The 21,288-nt window shown below is 50.7% G+C and overlaps 1 protein-coding gene across 2 annotated transcripts; it reads right to left on the bottom strand.

The window, feature by feature from the left end:
• Positions 1 to 875: 875 nt before the first annotated feature.
• On the bottom strand, positions 876 to 11,863 carry Pmvk (phosphomevalonate kinase). 2 transcript variants are annotated; one of them, XM_028890846.2, is made up of 5 exons: positions 11,535 to 11,863; positions 9,023 to 9,086; positions 5,281 to 5,433; positions 2,448 to 2,577; positions 876 to 1,372 (listed from the first exon to the last, which is right to left on the bottom strand). In XM_028890846.2, exons 1-5 carry the CDS (start codon positions 11,627 to 11,629, stop codon positions 1,236 to 1,238), a joined length of 579 nt encoding a protein of 192 aa, XP_028746679.1. In that variant the 5' UTR covers positions 11,630 to 11,863; the 3' UTR covers positions 876 to 1,235. The 2 variants fall into 2 exon arrangements, with proteins under 2 accessions (XP_028746679.1, XP_037062697.1); XM_037206802.1 differs by lacking the exon at positions 9,023 to 9,086 and having other exon boundaries at positions 11,535 to 11,603.
• Between the last annotated feature and the right edge of the window lie 9,425 nt (positions 11,864 to 21,288).

The following is a 21,288-nucleotide window of genomic DNA, read 5'->3' as shown; positions in this document are numbered from 1 at the left end:
GTGTTTAAGTCCAGTGAAGGGTCTCTGAAGTGGCTGCCCAGGCGTGAGGGTAGGGTATGGACTCCCAAAGGTCCCAGGACCTATAGCAAACATGGCTTTCCAAGAGGACACTCCAGCTGGCGGCGGGCGCAATCCAGCTCTCGAAGTTAGTAAGCGGTAGTCTGGCCCTCTGCTAAGGGACGGAGGTTCAGTCTGGAGAGACAAACCCACCCCGCAGCTGGAAAAGGCTAAGACCCATCCTTGAGGTCAGGTGCCTCTGTGTCTTGATTTCACGACTCTCGTGAACACCCACGCCCAATATACAAGAGGTCCCCACTGGGTGTGACCTGTTTGTCATCTTTAAAATGAGGTAAGGGATATAAAAATACCAGTCTAGCTGGGCAGTGGTGGCACATGCCTTTAATCCCAGCACTTGGGAGGCAGAGGCAGGAGGATCTCTGTGAGTTCGAGGCCAGCCTGGGCTACAGAGTGAGTTCCAGGAAAGGCACAAAGCTACACAGAGAAACCGTCTCGAAAAAACAAAAAAAAAAGAAAGAAAGAAAGAAAGAAAAAATACCAGTCTAAGCCGGGCAGTGGTGGCGCACACCTTTAATCCCAGCACTTGGGAGGCAGAGGCAGGTGGATCTCAGTGAGTTCGAGGCCAGTCTGGTCTACAGAGTGAGTTCCAGGACAGCCCTGACTATTACATAGAGAAACCCTGTCTCAAAAACAAGAGGGAGAGGGAGAAAGGGGGTGGGGGAGGGCTGTCCTAGGCTTTAGGCTCAGGTCAACCTCTGCAGGATTCATTCTAGCCAGGTGCAAGGCAGAGCAGGGACCCACACCTATCCCGGCACCCCCAGCGCTTCTAAGATACAGGGAAATAAGAGGTCTCCATCTTTGAGCTGTGTTCCAAGGAGGTTTATTAGGATTCCAGGGCCGAGAGCACACACACAGGGAAGCAAAACCATCACAGGCCTGGTCATCCACGGGCATGGGAATGCTCCTGCCTCAAGTAAAACCAACGCACCCTCCTTTGCCCTGAAAGCGTCCTGAAGAGGAGGGCATCCCCTCCAGGGGAGCCAAGCACACCAGAGGTTTCCAAACTTGCCCACTGCTCACAGCATCCTTCCCATACCTCTGGAAATGGAGAGCCAGACTGTCTGCTCTCCGACCTCAGCTAGGACTAGGGAGCCGCATGTGGCGGGACCAGCGTTCGCCCAGTGCAGCCGTCTCTGCTCGCCCCTGACGTCTGATCACTAAAGTTTGGCACGAATATATTCCAGCAGGTTCTCCAACTGGTCTTCCAGGCACTGCTCATCCCCGTGGTTCTCAATGACCCAGTCAAAGTTCCCGAAGTTGTCCAGGCCACACTCTGACTCAGCATCATCCACCCCTGGGAGAGAGAGAGGAGAGGAGTCAGGCCCCAGCCCTCCCCAAACCAGGCATCCACTCTGTGCCTCCCCCTGAGAACCTCTGTGAGCAGCTGCGGCCTCCCACCACCGGCCGAGCTCCCAGGCAGTCCCCGAAGAAATCACTCTGCCCTTGCTGTTGTCTACAGAGAGCAGACTGGGTCATCAAAAACTACAGACTACCCAAAGGGGCATCGTCACACTCTTAGGCCAGGCTGGCATGTGCTGGACTGGGGTCTGCTGGGAGGCTGTGTCCTCAGGGTTGGAAGCGGGGTGAAGGTGTGGCTCCTCCTCCACCTTCATGGCCTTGAGAAGGAGACTAGACCTTTCTGGGCCAAAGCCCTCATCTGCCATGAGGAACAGCAGCAGCCTCCGGGCAGTGGTAAAGTAATGAGTAACAGGAAGTGTATAAAGCACCAGACACAGGCCGGCCGCCAGAGCGCCCAGCAGATGCACGGTTAGTAGCAGTCACGATCATTAGATCTGAGGGTACTGCCCGGCATGGTGGCACATGGCTTTTGTCTCAGCACTCGGGGAAGCAGAGGCAGGTGGATCTCTGGGAGTTCCAGGCCAGCCAGGGTTACACAGAGAAACCCTGTTTTGAAAAACCAAAAAATAAATAAATAAATAAATAAATAAATAAATAGATCTGAGTGTATCCAAAGAAGAGTGATCTGGGGCAGTTCAGAGGCCTGAGCTGTACTTCACAGCTGCCTGGGAAACTTCCTGTCCAGCCCCCTGATGTGTCAATCAAACAGAAGCAGGGTTTGTTCAGCTTGCTCACTCACAGCCACTGTTAGCCCCCACCAGGTTGGGAAAGCCAAGTCTTAAGGACCACAGAATAGAGCCTGGCCAGAGAAGTCCATGGCCTTGAGAAGACAGCCAAAGAAGATACCCTACGAACTTGACCTTCTACCAACCCATCCCTCAGGCCTTCGATTCCCCTTCCCAAGCTCTCGCCCACTCTCCCCAGGCCTGCTGGGGGGGGCAAGCAGGAGACCTAGAGCACAGGGGTGGCGGAGCCGTGTGCTGAGCCTCGGGGTGTCATCTGCAGCCTACCTGGCGTGAATACCCAGCCCCGGTGCTGGCGGCTCTGTTCCGAGGCTACGACGCGGACTGTCTGGGTCACGGCCCCATAGGCCTCCTGAAACCACTGGACGTCAGACCCTCTCCGTGTGTCACTCACCAGCTGCAGAGGAGAGACACAAACGGGTGACCGTTAGGACAAAGCGCTAGAGGGGGAAAGAAGTGGGGGGTAGGGGGGCACGTGCTATAGAAACCAGAAAAATAGTGCAGCTCCCTGAACAAACGCTTCTAAGTCCTGCCACCCGCCGGACAGCTCCATCGCCCGGCTGTGGTACTAAGTAAGGGGCACTGAGTGTACTTACTGTGCACTGGCCCTGTGCCAGGCACCGAGGACGGAGTCATAAACAAAACACACCTCGCCCTGCTCTCTTTGCGCTGGCACGTACCACACAGCAGGAGGGACCCGAGATACGCAGCAACTTCTCCAATACCCAGGGCCCACCGCACAGATAGATGAATGTCAGCCCAGAATGGCTGAAACGTAGTTCCTCAGCTCCTGACCTCGCCGCTCCTGACCTCTCCGCTCCTGACTCTTCCTATCTTAGAAAAAAACGACAGCTGCCCAGAACGAAACCCTTGTCCTTCTACCCCATACCCAACTCATCACCCACCCCACTCCTGCCGGCTCTATCCTTAAAATCCATGTAAAACCGGCCCCTTCCCAAGTCTCTCACAGCCCTGAGCTCCAGCCAGGCACCAGCCTGTCCCACGGGCCGCTCTAGAGGCCCCTCTACTTCCCCCGCTCTCCAGCAGCCAGAGCAGGCCTGTTACATCCTTTGGTTTCCAAACAAGGTCTCCCTGTGCAGCCCTGGCTGGCCAAGAAATTGCTGTGTAGCTAAGGCTGGCATTCAACTCCCAATCCCCCTGCCTTTGCCTCCTGAGTGCTGGGATTACGGCCATGAACACCACATCTATAATCCCAGGTGTGTGTGTGTGTGTGTGTGTGTGTGTGTGTGTGTGTGTGTGTGTGTAGATAATTCGAAGGATTCAGTTTTCTCCTTCCACCATGTGGGTCCTGGGGATCAAACTCAGGTCTTCAGGCTTGGCAACAAATGCCGTTATGCACTGGGCTATTGCACCAGCTTCTACCTGGCTTTTTGATGCGGGTTCTGGGGGATCTGAGCTGCAGGACTTTACCCACTGAGCCATCTCCCCAGCCCCAGGGCCTCAACCACACTCCCACCAAGAACTATCTCCAGATACTAACACATGCTCTACCATTGGCCTACACCCCAAGATGCCTTTTAATTCCTAAACTGTGTCTTTCCTCTTCTCAGAACCCCCACCCCAGTGACTTCTAGACTCTTCCAAAGCCTCACAAGGTCTGCCTTAACCTCTCACAACCACCACATGGCTGTCTCTCAAACATATCAAGAACAGGCCTCCAGCCTTCACATTCTGGTCCCTCTTTCCAGAAAGCTACTTCCCCAACTACCCATCCAGCTCACGCCTTCATTTCCTTTAGGTCACGCTCCAAGCTCACCTTATGACCTTCTTCTCTGAGGCCCTTAAACAGCAGTCCCTCCCCAGACTGCCCACACCGCCATCTGTCTTGTTCTGTTCCACCTGGCATCGACTACATCTACTCAGTACCTGTCTCCCCAACTCCCAGCTAGAACATCAAGTTCCCTGAAGGTAGTGTCTTCATCGCATTTTACACCAACACATCCTCAGGACCTGGACAGGTGCCTGGCACAAGGAAACACTCCAGCACAGTTAGGCCAGCATAGCTGAACTGAAGATGATAGGCAGATCAGGCTCAAGTCATCGCTATCTGGGAGATTCAAAGCCAGCCTTGTCTTGAATGAGACCTGTCTAGGGGAGGGAAGAAGGAATAATGGGTATCCAGGAAGGCTTCCCCATGGAGGTGACGTGAAAACTGCGGGAGTTAACCAGGCAAAAAGGACAGGAAAGTGCAGTCGGGCAGGAAGAAGACACACAAAGGCATGATCCAACAGGCGTGGTGAGACATGCATTGATCAGCACTGGGAGACAGAGGCAGGTGGATCTCTGTGAGTCTGGGGCCATCCTAGTCTACAAAGTAAGCTCCAAGCCAGTCAGGGCTACAGAGTGAGACCTTGTCTCAAAAAAAAAAAGGTGGAAAAGAAGAAAAGGGGGGTGCTGGAAAGATGGCTCAGAGGTTAAGAGCACTGACTGCTCTTCCAGAGGTCTTGAGTTCAATTCCCAGCAACCACATGGTGGCTCACAACCATCTGTCATGAGATCTGGCACCCTCTTCTGACCTGCAGTCATACATGCTGTATACATAATAAATAAATAAATCTTAAAAAAAAAAAATCCTTTAAAAAAAAGAAGAAGCGAGCAGAGCAGCGATCTCTGTGAGTCAAGCCAGCTGGCTACAAGTAAGTCCAGAAAGCTCAAAGCTACAAAAAAAAAAAAAAATAAATAAATAAATAAATAAAAATAAAAAAAAAAAAAAAAAGAAGAAGAAAAAGAAGCAAAGCATGATCGCATGATTGACAGAAGAGAAGCAGGTGGCCACAGCGGTTAGGAAAGGAAAGGCTGCAGGAGCCTGCATCAAGGTCCAAAGTTGCATCAAAGCTTAGACTTAGCTCAGGAGAGCGGTGGGGAGCCACCAGCGCAGGCTAGACAGGCCAGTGATTCGTGGCTTAATTCTTAAAGAGTCCCGTGGCTTCCAAGCAGAAATGGGTCACTGAGGCAAGAGACACCAGCAAGAGACGTGGAGATGTTAGAGACTTGGACACTAGGGGGCAGTGAAGAAGAGAGATGGCCACAGCAAAGGACTGGGAAGACGGGTTTTGCGAGCCACGACTGACCCTCTTACCCAGACAGGCTGGGACACGCCTTCCACGATCTTCCTGCAGAAGAAGCCTGGGTCGGCCTGGCGCTTCTCCTCCCCCCAGCGGATCATGTCCCTCCGGTAGGCCTCCTTGTAGGTGCTGGCATCCAGGAGTCTCTGGAAGTCCAAGCCATGCTCCTGCCCAAAGCACAGTCCATCTATGACACGGTCTTTCCTAAAATGGGAAGAACCACCCTCCCTTCACAGGCACTAGCCAGCTGGGAGCAGGGTAAGAGGAAGAGAACGCTGCCCAGGGGGAGACCTGAAAGCTGGGGGGTCTCAGGACAATTCCAGAAACTGTTTGAAATGTGTGGTGTAGCTCTTCTCTTCTGAGGGTTTCATTTTCCCAATTCTTTCTGGCTTCAACTAATCTTGAAATTAGTTGGCATCCCCTGGGCACAGCCTCAGCCTTCAACCAAAGCGGGGAATTTGAAAAACGAAAGCAAAACCGCATTCCAACCAGAAGCCTTGTATCCTGGCATCATCTGCCTCCATGGCAAACTCCAGAGAGGTATCTTCCCCTTCCCCTCATCCATCCCGAAGGTCCTGGCACTTGGCTGAGACAACATCACTCCATTTGGCTCTGGGCATTCCTAGGCTCTTGTACACCCAGAGGACCCCTTAGGCAGGAGGGACTACCCTGACCCCCCGGAAACTGCTTCTACACCTGCCTTCCACTTTCCAGAGACAATGACAAGCAAAGGATCCATCCAGATGGCTACAGAACAGAAAGGGGTTCTCAAAAATATCATCCATAGCCAGGCGGTGGTGGCACACACCTTTAATCCCAGCACTCAGGAGGCAGAGGCAGGCAGAGCTCTGAATTCAAGGCCAGTCTGGTCTACAGAGTAAGTTCCAGGACAGTCAGGGCTACACAGAAAAACCCTATCTAGGAACAAAAAAAAAGAAGAAGAAAGAAAAAGACAAAATCATCCAGAGGCTGGAGAGATGACTCAGAGGTTAAGAGGTCCTGAGTTCAATGCCCAGCAACCACATGATGGCTCACAACCATCTGTAATGAGATCTGGTGCCCTCTTCTGGCCTGCAGGGATACATGCAGGCAGAACACTGAATACTTAATAAATAAATAAATCTTAAAAAAACAAAACAAGCCGGGCGGTGGTGGCGCACACCTGTAATCCCAGCACTTGGGAGGCAGAGGCAGGCGGATCTCTGTGAGTTCGAGGCCAGCCTGGGCTATCAAGTGAGTTCCAGGAAAGGCACAAAGCTACACAAGAGAAACCCTGTCTCGAAAAACCAAAAAAAAAAAAAAAAATCACCAGTTCATATTCTGGTTTCCCCTACTAACTCAATGAAGAGAAACCTGCTCTCCTGGGCTCTCCGTGTCCTGGTGACAGTGGCCAGTGGCAGACGATGTTCAGCCCTACTTACGATCTGTCTATTCTCCTAGCCAGTGGTGATTCCCACTAACCGAAGAAGAAATCAATGTGTCAAGAGATTCCCTCTGGGGTTCAAGTTGCTGGGGTGGGGGCACTGCTGGAATGATGCTGAACCACCGTCAAACATCAAGGACCACCAGGCCACCGGGGACCCCCTACGGCGTTTTGAAAACTGCCACCTCCTGAGTCTGGGGAGGTAGGTCAGGGATGGATTGGAGCACTTGCCTAGAGTTTCTGGGGTCGAAGGCTCCATGCCCAGCACTAAAGACAAATACAATACACTGTCAGCAGGCCTGGGCAGAGCCTAGCTTAGGAACTTCAGGAGCAGACAGTGGGTTTGAAGCTGCGCCCCAGGCCCCACGAAGGAGGGCTGCACCCCTCCCTCTGCCTTCCTTCCTCCTCCTGGCCTTGAGGAACTCCTCCATCAGCTTCACTGGGAAGAAGTCTCCCAGAGAAAATGTGGAATCAGACTCTGAGTCTCCTTACCCCGCCAAGGTCCCTCAGGCTGCTACCCTATGACGAGGCCAGCCGAGCTGGTAGAAATCTGGGGAGCCAGGGCTGTAGATCCACCTGAAGGAGAGGAGGTGAGCACAGGTCCCTGGAAGGGTGCATGCACCAGGCTCAGCACCCAGCGCTGGTGACCTTGGTCTGCTCACTGCGTGCAAACCTGACCTTGCCTCTCTGTTCTTTCCCTGGAGTCTAAGATGCTGGGAGTTCCTATGTAGTTTTCAATCCCATTTTAATAATCAATAATTGTATCTTTTCTATCCACATGATTTAAAAGTCAAAAGAGGCCAGACTTGGCGGCCCATGCCTTTAATCCCAGCACTCAGGAGGCAGAGGCAGGTGGATTTCTGTGAGTTCTAGGCCAGCCAGAGACCCAGTTTCAAAGTAATAATAGATAGCAACAACCAAAATTCAAAAGAGATGCGTTCGTTTACAATAAAAATCTCTTTTCCTCCCTCCCTTCCTCCCCTCCCCGAGGCAGCCAACACTACAGTCCCATGGTGGCTTCTCCAGCACCACAGGCCTGCATCCCTCATAGCTGGGACAGTGCTCAAAAGGACAAGCACCTCATATATGTGCTGGAAGAAGAGCTGGATATATGAGCAAAAATACTTACAATGCCTTGTGTTTTCTTTTTCCCCTTGAGACAATGTCTCACTCTGTAACCCTGGCTGGCCTAGAAGTCTCTTTGTAGACCAGGATGGCCTTAAATTCACAGAGATCCACCTGCCTCTGCCTTCTGAGTACTGAGATTAAATGCATGCACCACCGTGTATGATTCTAATTCTCAGTTATTAGTATGGTTTGTCCCACCAAATCTCCGTTCAGCCTTGTCCCCAGTAGGGTGGGTATTGGGGGGCCTCTGAGGTATTGTGGCTCTCAGGGAGGACTAATGAGTTCCCACTCTTATGGGACTGGATTGGTCACCCTAAGTGTAGGTTATTTTATAAAGGGATCCAGGCCTCTCCCCTCAGTTGCTCTTACCACGTGACCCTTCTTTTATCCACTGTCCTTCCACCATAAGGTCCTCACCAGAAGCTAAGTGCATGTTCTTGGACCTTCAAAACTTGAGCTATAAACCCCTTTTCTGTACAAAGTACCCCACCTCAGATATTGTGTTACCCCAAAACAAACCGACTAGCACAGCAACACACTGCACTTAACAATATATCTTGACAACGCACGTGACTAAATTCCTTTGGGGGAAGAGGTATGTGCATACATTTGGAGGTCAGACATCTACCTCGGGTGCTGCTCCGTCCACCTCGGGGTGGGGGTGGGGGGTTAATTTTGTTTCTGAGATAAGGTTTCTCACTAGGACCTGCAGCTGACCAATTAGGCTAAGCTGGCTGGCCAGCAAGCCCAGAGGTCCGCCTGCCTCTGCCTCCCCGGTGCTGGGATTACAAGTGTTCATGGCCATGCCTGGCTTTTTACGTAGGTACTAGGGACCCAGGTCACAGCAAGCATTTTACCAACTGCACTATGGCCCCAGCCCTTAATAATTCCAGGGTTGCATCAGGTCAGCGGAGTGGGAGAGTATGGTGGCATGCCATAGTTTTCAGTGAGAGGATGATAACACAGATCCTTATCAGTATGGTGGGCCAGTCTCGCAATGGACCCCTATGAGTCAGGGGGCATCAGGGCTGCCAACTCAAGTGTCGACAGCCCTTCCTGGAGCCTTTCTTTTCTGTTTGTTCTAAAGGCAGGGTCTCATATCTAGAGTCACTGGGACCATGCCAGTGATTCAAGCAGCAGCCACAGCTCCAAAACTCAAAAGCAGGCTCCTCCCAGCCCCCCAGATGCCACAAGCCACCACCTACCCGAGCATACTGCTCCTTGAGTGGACCAGAGAGCCGCAGGACAGCACAGATGTTACCTCCAAGTCTACGGGACAGGGAATCAGAACCCAGTTAGCCTAAGCTGCCAAGAGTCTCCGGTGTCTAGAAGAGGAGTCCCGTGCCTCTGTTGCTCCTTTCTACCATGGGAATCTATCAGGCAGGTCTCCCCTTCCCTGACCCTCTTTGCTCAGCTATAAAATGAAAACAATGAAGATAACATCGTCTGCCCTATCACTCAGACAGGATTATTATGAGAGTCAAAGGAATATGAAGGAGCCCTGAAACTTACAGGTAGAACTTATAAATAAGTGCCGTGGGAGGTGACATTCTGGCTGGATCAGGTTACTGCTGGGACCCTAAACTCATTCTCTCAGAGCCACAGAGACCTTGGTATAAACTGACCCGGCCACCACAACTTTAATAATTTGTGCTTTCAGTTACTCAGTGTACTTAGCAACCATCTACTGGGTGCTATACTAAGTCCCAATATCCACTTGGCACTGAGATGCTCACAGATGCCCTTAAGCACCTACATGGTGAAACAGGTGCTTCCCCTTCCTTCTTTTTTTGATGTGTGTGTGTGTGTGTGTGTGTGTGTGTGTGTGTGTGTGTAGGTTACAAACCAGTCTGTTTTGTTTTGTTTTTTGAGACAGTGTTTCTCTGTGTAGACCAGGCTGTCCTTGAACTCACAGAGATCCGCCTGCCTCTGCCTCCCAAGTGCTGGGATTAAAGGCGTGCGCCACCACTGCTCAGCCCAGATCAGTCTTGACAGCAAGTGCCTCTACCTGCTAACTACCTCACTAGCCCATGTTTCATGTTCCAGATGAAGAAACTGAGGCTGAGTGAGGTTTAGTTAGCTAAAAATAACATTTGTTGGTAATGAAAACAGTAAATAAAAATAGCCAACATTTTATTCCTGGCTAAGAATCATTCTAATTCATGTATTTATTCATTTAATCCCTCTAGCCACCTTATATAATGCCCATTCAGCAATAGGCAAGACTGGAGTAGACCAGGTAAGAAGTCTATAACAGATCATACACTAAATGCTGAGCCATGAGTTCCCAGAAGTCTAAAAAAGCTGGATGTGGGCCAGGCATAGTGGCACATGCCTTTATTCCCGGTACTTGCTGTTCTTGCAGACCAAGGTTCCATTCCCAGCACCCACTCGAAGGGTCACAACTGTTACTCCAGTTCTGGGGATCAGATGCCCTCTTGTGGCCTCCAAGAACACCTGCACACACCATGCAGACACACTAACACAAACACAGACCTATAAAATAAATAAATCTTTAAAAACAACTAGAAAAGAAGGACAGAGTGAGTGAGTGAAAGGTATTACTTGGCGGCAGACACAACTGAATTTGAACCCCAAATTTGCTCCTTTATGACACTGGTAAATTTTGACCTTTTTTTGTTTTGTTTTTGTTGTTGTTATTTTCAAGACAGGGTTTCTCTGTGTAGTTTTGGTATCTGTCCTGGATCTCACTCTGTAAACCAGGCTGGCCTTGAACTCACAGAGATCCACCTGGCTCTGCCTTCCAAGTGCTGGGATTAAAGGCCTGAGCCACCACCAACCAGTGTAAATTTTAACTTTTTTTTTTTTTTTTTTTTTTTTTTTTTTGGTCTGTTGTTTGGTTGGTTTTTGGTTTGTTTGTTTTTTGAGACAATGTTTCTCTTCTGTGTAGCCCTGGCTGTCCTGAAACTTGCTCTGTAGACCAGGCTGGCCTTGAACTCAGAAATCCACCTGCCTCTGCTTCTGGAGTACTGGGGTTAAAGGCTTGCACCACCATTACCCAGCTTTTAACATTTTTTTAATAGTCAGAATCTCACCATGTTGTCAACTCTAGCCTTGAATTCCTAGGCTCGAGTGATTCTCCTGCATCAGCCTTCCCTGCAGCTGGACTACACACACACACACACACACACACACACACACACACACACACACACACCAGGTTTTAGCTCTCTTAAGGGCCCCCTGCTTCTGCATCTGTGACTTGGAATTGCTAATAACACTGCTTGACAAAGAAGCAACGTGGGTTAAATGAAATGATATAAACGCTCAGTGCCTGGCATAAAATATTCAATAACTCCCTGCAGTTACAGGTGTTCTGGGCAGACTGTCTTTGGAACAGACCCGCTCAGACGTGGGTCTTGAGAAAACCCTTGGAGTCACTTTAGTCTGCTTATCTGTACCAGTTACCTCAACACGGTCGTAAAACAGGAATGACACACTGAAGATGCCTGGGTAGTGTGTGCAATTCATGTTTCTTGAAGAGAGACCTACAGCTTCAGAGCTCTGCAGAGGCTGGCCCCTGGTTCTCTGAGGAGGTCGTGTGCAGGCTGCTCTTTCACTGACGGTGAGGATCTACCTCCTCCTGCCCCGCGTCCTCCCGCTCGGCCCCTCCTGCCCTGGGCGAGCTCCCTCCATCATGCCCACCACTTGCGGTAGCTAGCGCCCATCCTCCGGCTTCCCTACACCCGCGGACACCTGCTCTGCAGCGTCTCGGTCACGAAGTCCTTCCCGGATTTCCTCTTCCCGCTAAACAGCAGCACCAGTCGCGGGGCGCCTCCGAGAGGGGCCATGGGGCCACCACGCTTCACCAGGCCCAAAGCTGACACTTCGGACCCCTGAATTCCAGCCGAGCACGGAGTGGACGCGTCCAGCCGGAGCAGAAGGGAGGAGGGACCCCGCCCCTTCTTCACACCACATTGCCCAAGTCGAAACCAGCGCGCAGAGAAAGGGCGAGAGAACCCGGAAGGAAAAGAGCCTTACAGCCTCGTATCCAAGGAGTGCCCCCCCGCCAGCACGCACTTAGAACAGCCCGGTTCCGCCCACGAGTGACGTCGCGACCCCGCCTTCTCGGCTGACATCCTAAACCCAGGTAGACGCGGCGTGGGAAGACGGTCCTCAGAGTCCCTTCCACACAACCCTGCAAACAGAAAGAAAAAGAAAAAATAGTAATGTTGAAGGCATTTTCAAGTCTGCCTTTTTATTTGTGCGTTAGAATGCATGCACTAAAGCAAGCATGTGTTTGCCCCACACTAAAAATAGCTCTTTCCAAAGTAACCAGACAATGACATGATGGGGTGTGTTTCGTGGCGTCATGGCGAGGGAGGGGCTTAGTAGAACGCAGACTATTTCATTGTTGAACAGGTTGTGTAACTGCGGAGGCGGCCAGCAAGAGCTAAGTAATCTCTGCATCTCTGGCGGTGGTGACGCACGCCTTTAATCCCAGCACTCAGGAGGCAGAGCCAGGCGGATCTCTTGTGAGTTTGAGGCCAGCCTGGTCTACAGAGCGAGATCCAGGACAGGCTCCAAAACTACACGGAGAAACCTTGCCTCGAAAAAAAAAAAAAAAAAAAAGAGCTAAGTAATCCTTTTTCAGCCACATTCTCCTCTCCAAAGGTTTTTGGTACATCGGTGACATCAGTAGTATAGGTTTAAGAAAGGGCTTTGACGCCATCCTGAACAAGATTACCCAATTTCCTCCGGAGTCCAACATGCAACCAGGAATTGAGAGGCAGAATTAGGGGTGCTCTGACACCCACTTGCTGTTGTCTGTAGATAGAATTTACTGCCCTGCATTTTTCTGAGCTTGTCAGAATAGAGCCTGCAACCCATGACTGCCCCCATTTTATGGACTCCATAAAGTCTTGTGAAGACCCAAGTGAAGCATGAAGAAACCTCTGGGGGAAAAAAAAAAGCATTCTTTCCCTGTGTGTTGGAAAGAGGCGCGGGGCTGGAGATAAACCAGCGGTTAGGAGCACCGGATGCTCTTGCAGAGCGCCTGCCTGGCCGCTCATAACCAGCTGTAACTCCAGTTCCAGGGGACCCGACGCCCTCTTCCAGCCTCTGTGGGAACTACATGGTCTTGCGTGGTACACGGACATACAGGCAAAACCCACAGAAATAAACAAATCACTTTAAAATAAAGAGGACCGGGAGCAGTCAAGTGCATCAGAATTGCGATCCTGGGCGAGGGATGCCGCTCAACTGGTCGCGTGCCTTCCTAGCGCTAGCCTGAGAGTGTTGGAAGCCCTACCTACTAAGTGGTGGCCAGCACTAAACACACTGGGTTTGGTGGCCTGTGCCTGTACTCCTCACTAGCGCTGGAGGTGGAAGCAGTCAAGTTCCAGGCCAGCCTGGGCCACAAAATATTAAAATAAAGAGAAGGGAGTGAGAGGCTGGGGGAAGGTAAATAGAGGACACATGGCCCTACAACAAAATACTTTGTAAATTTTAAAGTATCCAATCACAGTGTGTTGTTTTACTTATTTTAAACACTTTGTAATGTCACAGTTTGTGATTCAACACGTTTTCTGGCCCATCTTCAATAAACCTTTCTCTGGACCTCACTGAAAGCCAGCTCTTACCAGGCCAACAAAGCCTATACCTGGTGAAGTCACTAAAATCATCAGAACTTCCACCCAGAGTTCCCCGTTTGCCAGACATCACTCACCTCTCCCTCCAGCCCCACCCTAAAATCAAACCTCCCTTGAATTCTGTCCCAATCACAAAACTTCCCACAACTCCTTTTTTGTTTGTTTTGGTTTTTAAGACAGGGTTTCTCTGTGTAGCCCTGGCCGCCCTGGAACTCTCTCTGTAGACCAGGCTGGCCTCGAACTCACAGAGATCCGCCTGCCTCTGCCTCCCAAGTGCTGGGATTAAAGGCGTGCGTCACCACCTCCCAGCTCTCCTAGCCTCCTCACAGGTGGTTCCTTCCTGCTGCCGGCTTCACTCTGCCCCCCCCCCCCCCATGTCCTCTCCAGGGCATTTCTCCTCTCCTAGCTCTCATAGCTTAGCATACAGTTGAGTCTGTGGCCGTTCCCCATGCTTCACTTCAGGCTTGTACTTCCCTACATTTGGGAATTCCTGGCTAGGCTGTGGGCCTCTCCGCCTCCGTCCTAATGCCCCTCCCCCTGCTGGCTCATTCTCAGCCACTGGCTCCCAACTGCTTTTCCATCCAGTCCCTGTCATCGTCCTTAGTGACTCTGCCACTCTCTTGGCCAGTCCTCTCCGCAGACCCCAGGACACACCTGGACCTTGTCAGGCCCAGAACCCTTTCGATCTGCCCACTCATACGGTCAGCCACCCTTTAAGGTCACTTTTCTCAAATTCTCTGCAAAGCAGCCTGGCCCAGGGACTTGAGATGCCTTGTACAAACAAAACAAGAGAAAATTGTTACCTCAAGTTAGTGAGTTGCTCTCTTCAGCTTCGTTCAAACATAATTCCACACAAATGACCCAGGAGGCAAAGCCAGCTAATTTCTCTTAACTGCTTTTGTAAAAGTACTCCTTCCCTCCCCTCCTAAGGGTATCATATTCTCTCTCTCTCTCTCTCTCTCTCTCTCTCTCTCTGAACCCGCCTGCCCTCCATGTTTCTGCCTACATTAGCTATTCTTTATAAAAAGCTTTTATATTCCCCGGGTGTGGCGCACGCCTTTAATCCCAGTGCTAGGGAGACAGAAGCAGGCAGATCTCTGAGTTCCAAGCCAGCTTGGGCTACATAGTAAGACCCTGTCGAAATTTTTAGAGTAATTCTGGTCTGGTAAATACTTTTCCCGACAGGGTTTCTCTGTGCAGCCCTGGCTGTTCTGGAACTCACTTTGTGGACCAGGCTGGCCTTGAACCCAGAGATCCACCTGCCTCTGCCTCCCGAGTGCTGGGATCAAAAGCGTGGGCTGCCGCCTCTGCCGCCACCACGACAATTTAGTAAATACTTTTATGCCCATCCCTTACACTGGTGGTTCCTACAACAGAATGGGTCATGGAAATGGAGAGGTCTGCTTCAGGTTGAGACACCGACAGGCCTATTTAAAGGAGATCTGCTGGCTATATCTGTTAGTTATTTAGCTGCGTTGTGTTCTTACCCTGCAAGGAAGTGTCACGAAACACGACAGAATCCGCTTATAAGAGTTTATTAGAGATAAAGGGATAGAGAGTGCAGGCCTGTAGGAGAGACACGTGAGTGGGGAAGAGGAAGAGGAGAAGAGGAGAAGGCCGGGAATATGGCGCTCCGCTTTAAAAACCGGCTGGGGGCGTGGCCAGGTCATGTCACTACTCCACGCATGTGCGTAGATCACATGGTCACGTTGCACGCTTACGTAGCCATGTAACGTCACGGATTCTGGTCACGCGAGATGCCTTGGCCGGAACTTGCTAGGCGGAGGTGTCCGGCCTGACCGGAATTGGCTAGGCGGAAACGTGTCCACCTGGTAAATATGACCGTTGGGGGGGGGGCGTGTTGTGAACCCTTCAATATCCATACACTCTACCGTGTGAGCCCTTGGGGACCCGACCATTTCACGCTCCAGAGCCCAGAGGATGGAGCAGCTGCACTTGGTGTTCCTTCCCACCATTCCTTTATGCAACAAACTCCTACTCATACTGCAATACCCGCATGTCTCTCTCTGAAGTTTACTTCCTAACTCCTCTGACGACCCACTTTGTTTGTTTGTTTGTTTTGATCTTTGGAGATGGGGTCCTGCTATGTGGCCCAGGCTGCCTTCCAACTTGAAGTCCTCCCGTCTCAGTGTTCTGGAATTAAAGGCAGTTGCCACCACCCCCAGCTGATACCCTTCTTCATTTCTTCTTCTCTTTCTTTTACATGCATGAGAATTTTGCCTGCATGTATGTCTGTCTATGCACCATGTGCATGCCTGGAGTCCTCAGAGATCAGAAGGGGGCGTCAGATCCCTGGGGTCTGTGGACAGTTGTGAGTCACCATGTGGGTGCTGGGACTCAGACCCAGCCCTCTGGAAGAACAGCCAGTTCTTAATCCCTGATCTCTCTGGCCCCTGATAACCCATTTTCCAAGTTCCTGGTCCATCCTACATTTGCCTACATTACTGCATCTTATTTTGTAACTATTATTTTACTCATTCCTCCATCCTCGGAGAGCTAATACTCCATATTTACTGAACACTTACTGTGTGGCAGATCGTTTCTCGCCTAATCAAAAGAGCGGCTGAGGGCTGCAGACATGGCTCAGCAGTTAAGAGCACTGGCTGTTCTTCCAGAGGCCCTGGGTTGGATTCCCAGCACCCACGTGGTGGTTCGCAGCCATCTCTAACTCAGCTGCAGGGATTCTGACAGCCTCTCTGGCCTCCACAGGCACATGGAGCACAGCATCCATGCAAGTAAAACACTTCTACACATAAATGAAATAAGAGGCTGAGAGACTCGTCTTAAGGTCTAGACCTCTAGATAATTGGACCAGCTCTGTCTGACTCCAAAACCAGATGTTTTCCAGGCCAGGGCAGCCTCCTGGACAGGCGTGTCCAACCTCCGCAGGCTAGGCTAGCCCCTTCCTTCTGCTTCTTCCCCTGCAGCTGCATTCCATGCTTTCCTTATCTGCTTAAAAGCACATCAAGCGGTACCAAGGTGGGGTCAGGCACAATGTGGGGTGGAGTGGGGTGGTATCCCAGATGACTGATAAGAACAAGGCCCACCAGGCACATGCTTGAGTCCCAGCACTCAGGAGGCAGAGGCAAGACCACCTGGTCTACAGAGTGAGTTCCAGGACACTCAGGGCTGCATAGAGAAACCCTGTCTCGAAAAACAACAAAACAAAAAACAAAAAAAGAAAGAAAGGAAGGAGCAAAAGAACGGCTGCTCCGTGGGGGAGACGGGGAGGCCAGGACTTTCCCCGAGGTTAGAAGGGACCTCTAGGGATCTACTCAAGGCTAGGACTGCACAACCCGGTACCCAGTTGCTCAAAGTCCTGGGGCAGCCCCTTGTGGTCTCTCCTTTCCCTTCGCCTCTCCCATCCCAGTCCTGAGCAGGTCCAGCCCCCAGCCTGTCCTGCTGCTGCCCCCCTGTGGTCACAACCACACTTTTCTGCAAAGAGCTAGCTCAATTCCGAGTCTAAATTCAAAGCTCAGTGTGTGTGTGTGTGTGTGTGTGTGTGTGTGTGCGCGCGCGCGCGCGCGCGAGCGTGTGTACGCGCTGACAGGTCGGGGTACACTGAGGGAGACCAGGAAGGAGGAACAGGAGCACACTCACACTCAGCCTTGAGCTCAGCTACCCTGGACTCCTGGTCCAATCTGTCCTAGCAAACTTTGGGAGCCTGCATAAGTTGTTCTCTCTGAGCCTAACACCACCTCTGAAAGGATGCTCAGTATAGGCTCTTCCAGACCTCTTACCCACAAGCCGGAGCTGGTAACATGGCAGCTGGTAGACAGGGGAGACTCCAGAACCAGGAGCCCAGGGAGTAGGGGGAGAACCTCTCTTTGTCTTCTTCACCAAGTGGCAAACAGGATGCATAGGTCTAGGGAGAGGAGCCAGAATGGGCTGAACCCCAGTAGGTCTGAAGTTCAGGAGGAACGCTGGCCCAGAAGGCCGAGGCCCTGGGTTCTAGTCCAGGCCTCTGAAAAGTAACAGTAATAACTATGCAGTGTAAGTTCAGATCTGATTACATCCTTGACTCTGTGTGGGATGGGGAGGGCCAGGACTTCGGTTCAAATGTTGCCTAGACCACTGCTCTCCCACGTCACCCCTAACTCATGTAAACCATAGCCAACTCTTAATTTCTCTCTCTCTCTCTCTCTCTCTCTCTCTCTCTCTGTGTGTGTGTGTGTGTGTTTCTTTCCCTATTAAAATAGTCTTACCTCCTTCTGTATCTAGTTCTCAGTGTGCTAAAATGCACAGAAAATTTGAAAAGTTAATGGCCCCTGTTAGTCCCTCCCTCCAAAGATGCCTGGATAAGAGCCAACAGCCACAACAGCCACACTCCAGGGCAGGCAGTTCAGCTGGGCCCCCCAGCGCTTTCCTCCCACCCCAAGGCCATGTGGCTTCAGGTTTCAGAACAGCATCTCAGTGATGACCTCAGGAGATGACTCAGCCTGCTCTGCTGGGTGCCCCCCTTTAGGGTCAGTGAAGGTTAGTGTCCTGGGTTGGTAACAACGTCTACCAAGGGTGCATCCCCTACCCCACCCCCTCCTAGAGGAATGAAGGGGAGGACGATGTCATGGTCTAGAGGCAGGGCATCAAAACTTGGTGGAGGCAGAGGTTGGCCAGCCCTATTCCTAAGCCCATATATCATCAAATCAAGCCAAGCACCTCCCCACCCGTCCCACCCCACCAAACCAGCTTTTGCTTTCCCCCATTTCCCAACCTTGCGTGAAGGCACAGTCGTCCACTTGTCCCAAGGCTAGGAGGCCAAGTAACCTTGATTTCTCCTTGTCCCCATTCCATCCAGGCTGGCCCGTAAAAATAATTTACAGCCTACAACAAGCGCACATCAACTCCACCCGCTCCCCATCTCTCCGCCCATCCCCTAGGCTCCCACCCTCCCTGAATGCTCACCCATCTTCCCTCGCCCTCCAAAGCCTTTGGGAGCACCCCACACACACACCATTCTCATATGGAAGAGTCCCCCTTGGCCCACAGGCGGGCTTTGAACTCCTCTGCCATAGGTTGTTCCTTCCCCCGCCCCTCCCCCAGCTCACCTTTGCCCTCCCCGAAGTCGCCTCCCCCACCACCAAGATCTTACTGTCTTTCACCATCTGGCTCGGAGGCTACTCTCCAGGTCCTCTCCATGCGCCAGCAGAGGCTTCCTGGCAGCATTAAGCAAGTACTGTTAGCATTTTTGCTTGTGTTAAACTGCTCCAGTTAGCCTGAAAGGCAAGAACCAAGGGCTGTAGCCAGGCCTGAGAATCGGTGCCCTCAGTTTCCCCTAGGAGTCAGAATTAAAACAACCACTGGCTTTGTTTGGGTTTTACTTTGAAGTTGCAGATGACTGCGAGGCACCCTGTGGGTGCTGGGAATCGAACCCTGGTCCCCTGGAAGAGCAGCCAGTGCTCTTCACTGCTGAGCCACCTCTCCAGCCCCAGCAGCAATTCCGCTGGCCCTCCGTATCAAACAGTGAGCTCCAATCTATGGAGTCAGCCCACTCCACCGCAAAATATTTGAACAGTAGACGTGGTGGTATGCACTATAATCCCATAAGCAGGACGCTGAAGGAAGAGGAGCCTTCCAGGTCAGTCAGCTTGGGCTACACCGCGAGAATCTGCCTCAAAACTGAAAGAGAAGGCCTGTGAGATGGCTCCGCAGGTAAAGGCACTGGCCACCAAGTCTGACAACTGTTCCTTCCTCCAACCCCCACATGGCAGGAGAACCAACTCTTGTGCAAGTTGTCCTCTGACCTCCACACACAATGTAGCGTCGAGACGCTCTCCACACCTATAAATAATAAAGAAGGAAGAAGGAAAGAAGGAAGGGGAAAAGAAAGGAAGGTAATTTTTTAAAACAGATTTATTTATTTATTGTGTATACAGTGTTCTGTTTGCATGTATGCCTGCAGGTCAGAAGAGGGCGCCAGATCTCATTACGGATGGTTATGAGGCACCATGTGGTTGCTGGGAATTGAACTCAGGACCTTTAAGAAGAGCAGCCAGTGCTCTTAACCTCTGAGCCATCTCTCCAGCCCTGAAAGGAAGGTAATTTTAAAATTAAAAGAAAAGTGGGGCAGTGTGGTGGTGCACACCTTTGTTCCCAGCACTCAGGAGGCATATAGATATCTGTGAGTTTGGGGCCAGCCTGGTCTACATAGTGAGCTCCAGGATAGCCAGGGCTATGTAGAGAGACCCTGTGTCACAAAATAAAAAAATAAATAAAAATAATAAGAAGGAAAATGCCACGCCTTTAAATCCCAGGACTAGGGAGGCAGAAGCAGGTGGATCTCTATGAGTTTGAGACATACCAAGTTCTAGGACATCCAGGACTTTACAGCAAGACCTTGTCTTAAAACAACAACAAAATAGTGTGTGTGTGTGTGTGTGTGTGTGTGTGTGTGTCTGTCTGTCTGTCTGTCTGTCTGCCCCCCCCCCCTCCACGGCGCAGCGCATGCCTTTAATCCCAGGTGGATCTTTGAGTTTGAGGTCACTGGTCTACAGAGTGAGTTCCAGGACTGCTGCAAGCCGCAGAAAAATGTAATGGAATTCAGCTACTATCACAAAAACTACTACTTGGAAAAGTCAAGGACTTCTCCAAAGGTCAAGCCATGGCTTAAGAAGTCTTGGTGGGGGCGGTGGGGGCGCACGCCTATAATCTCAGCACTCGGGAGGCAGAGGCAGGTGGATCTCTGTGAGTTCGAGGCCAGCCTGGTCTACAGAGCTAGTCCAGGACAGGCTCCAAAGCTACAGAGAAACCCTCTCGAAAAAAACCAAAAAAAAAAAAAAAAAACAACTTTTGGGCGCTCACCAACCTAAGACAGAGCGCCTGTGGGCCTGGGGAGGTGTCTCCATGATGGGTAAGGTGACCTGCTGACGTCCCACACAACCTAAGTCAGAAGCTCATTTTTTAGTAAAAGGGGGACCTGTAGGGTCCTGGCCCCTGTTTTGGGTAACTGTTGTCTTGCTTGCTGACCTTGACCTTGATATCCTCCCTATGCTAATTCCCTGCCAGGTTCCACCCACCTGAATGCTTAACGGAAGTTCCTTGTCTGTGTATCCTATGTAATGGGCGTTAACAGGTTAGATGCAAGATTGTAAAACATCGGTAGCGAACTTCTGCCCTCTGGGGTCTCCCATTGTGCTGTAAGCCTGTATTTAAGACCTCTTCCCTCCTTCAATAAACAACATTCAGCATTAAATTAAAAAAAAGAAAATAGTACATACATTACAATATCACACTGTGGGATTCCACAGTGACTCCAGCTTGTGACTTGAGTCCATCTTGACTCAAGATCATAGAGTTCAAGCTTGTTTTTGCTTCTTAGGGTTGAATAACAGGATGATTGGCCAAAGGCATGGTTACTAGATGTTTTGAGAATTAAGGACGTGTTTACATTTGTTTGTTCCTTGAACCATGGTAAGGAAATCTTTTGCCCCTCCTTGCTTTGGATATAAAAAGGCTATGAGAAATAAATTCGGGACTGTTGCAGTATTCACTGAGAGCCCTCCTGATTCTAAAAAAAAAAAAAGAAAGAAAAGAAAAGAAAGAAATATTTCCCTACCAACTAGCTATCCCAAGCAGATGAACTTATTATGGAAAATAATCATTAAAGAGGATATCATAAAGAGAAGTAAGTGAAAGGGAAAAAAAAGAAGTCTTATTTTTTGCGAGATATATATATCTCACAAAACCAATATATTGGTTCCTAAATGATTTATGATTTTCTTGCGTGCTTCCAAGAACTCCTAACAGTGTATTTGTCTAAAATGCCTATCAAGCATCCAAGGCCATAAGAAACAACACCTGTCTCCTAGGTCAGGCGGATAGCTTTATTTCTTGTGCAATTT

This window comes from Peromyscus leucopus, chromosome 6 (genome assembly GCF_004664715.2).
Source record: "Peromyscus leucopus breed LL Stock chromosome 6, UCI_PerLeu_2.1, whole genome shotgun sequence".
NCBI classification, from domain to species: Eukaryota; Metazoa; Chordata; class Mammalia; order Rodentia; family Cricetidae; genus Peromyscus; species Peromyscus leucopus.
Note: the sequence above shows the minus strand (reverse complement) of the source record. Positions and strands in the feature narration are given on the sequence as shown.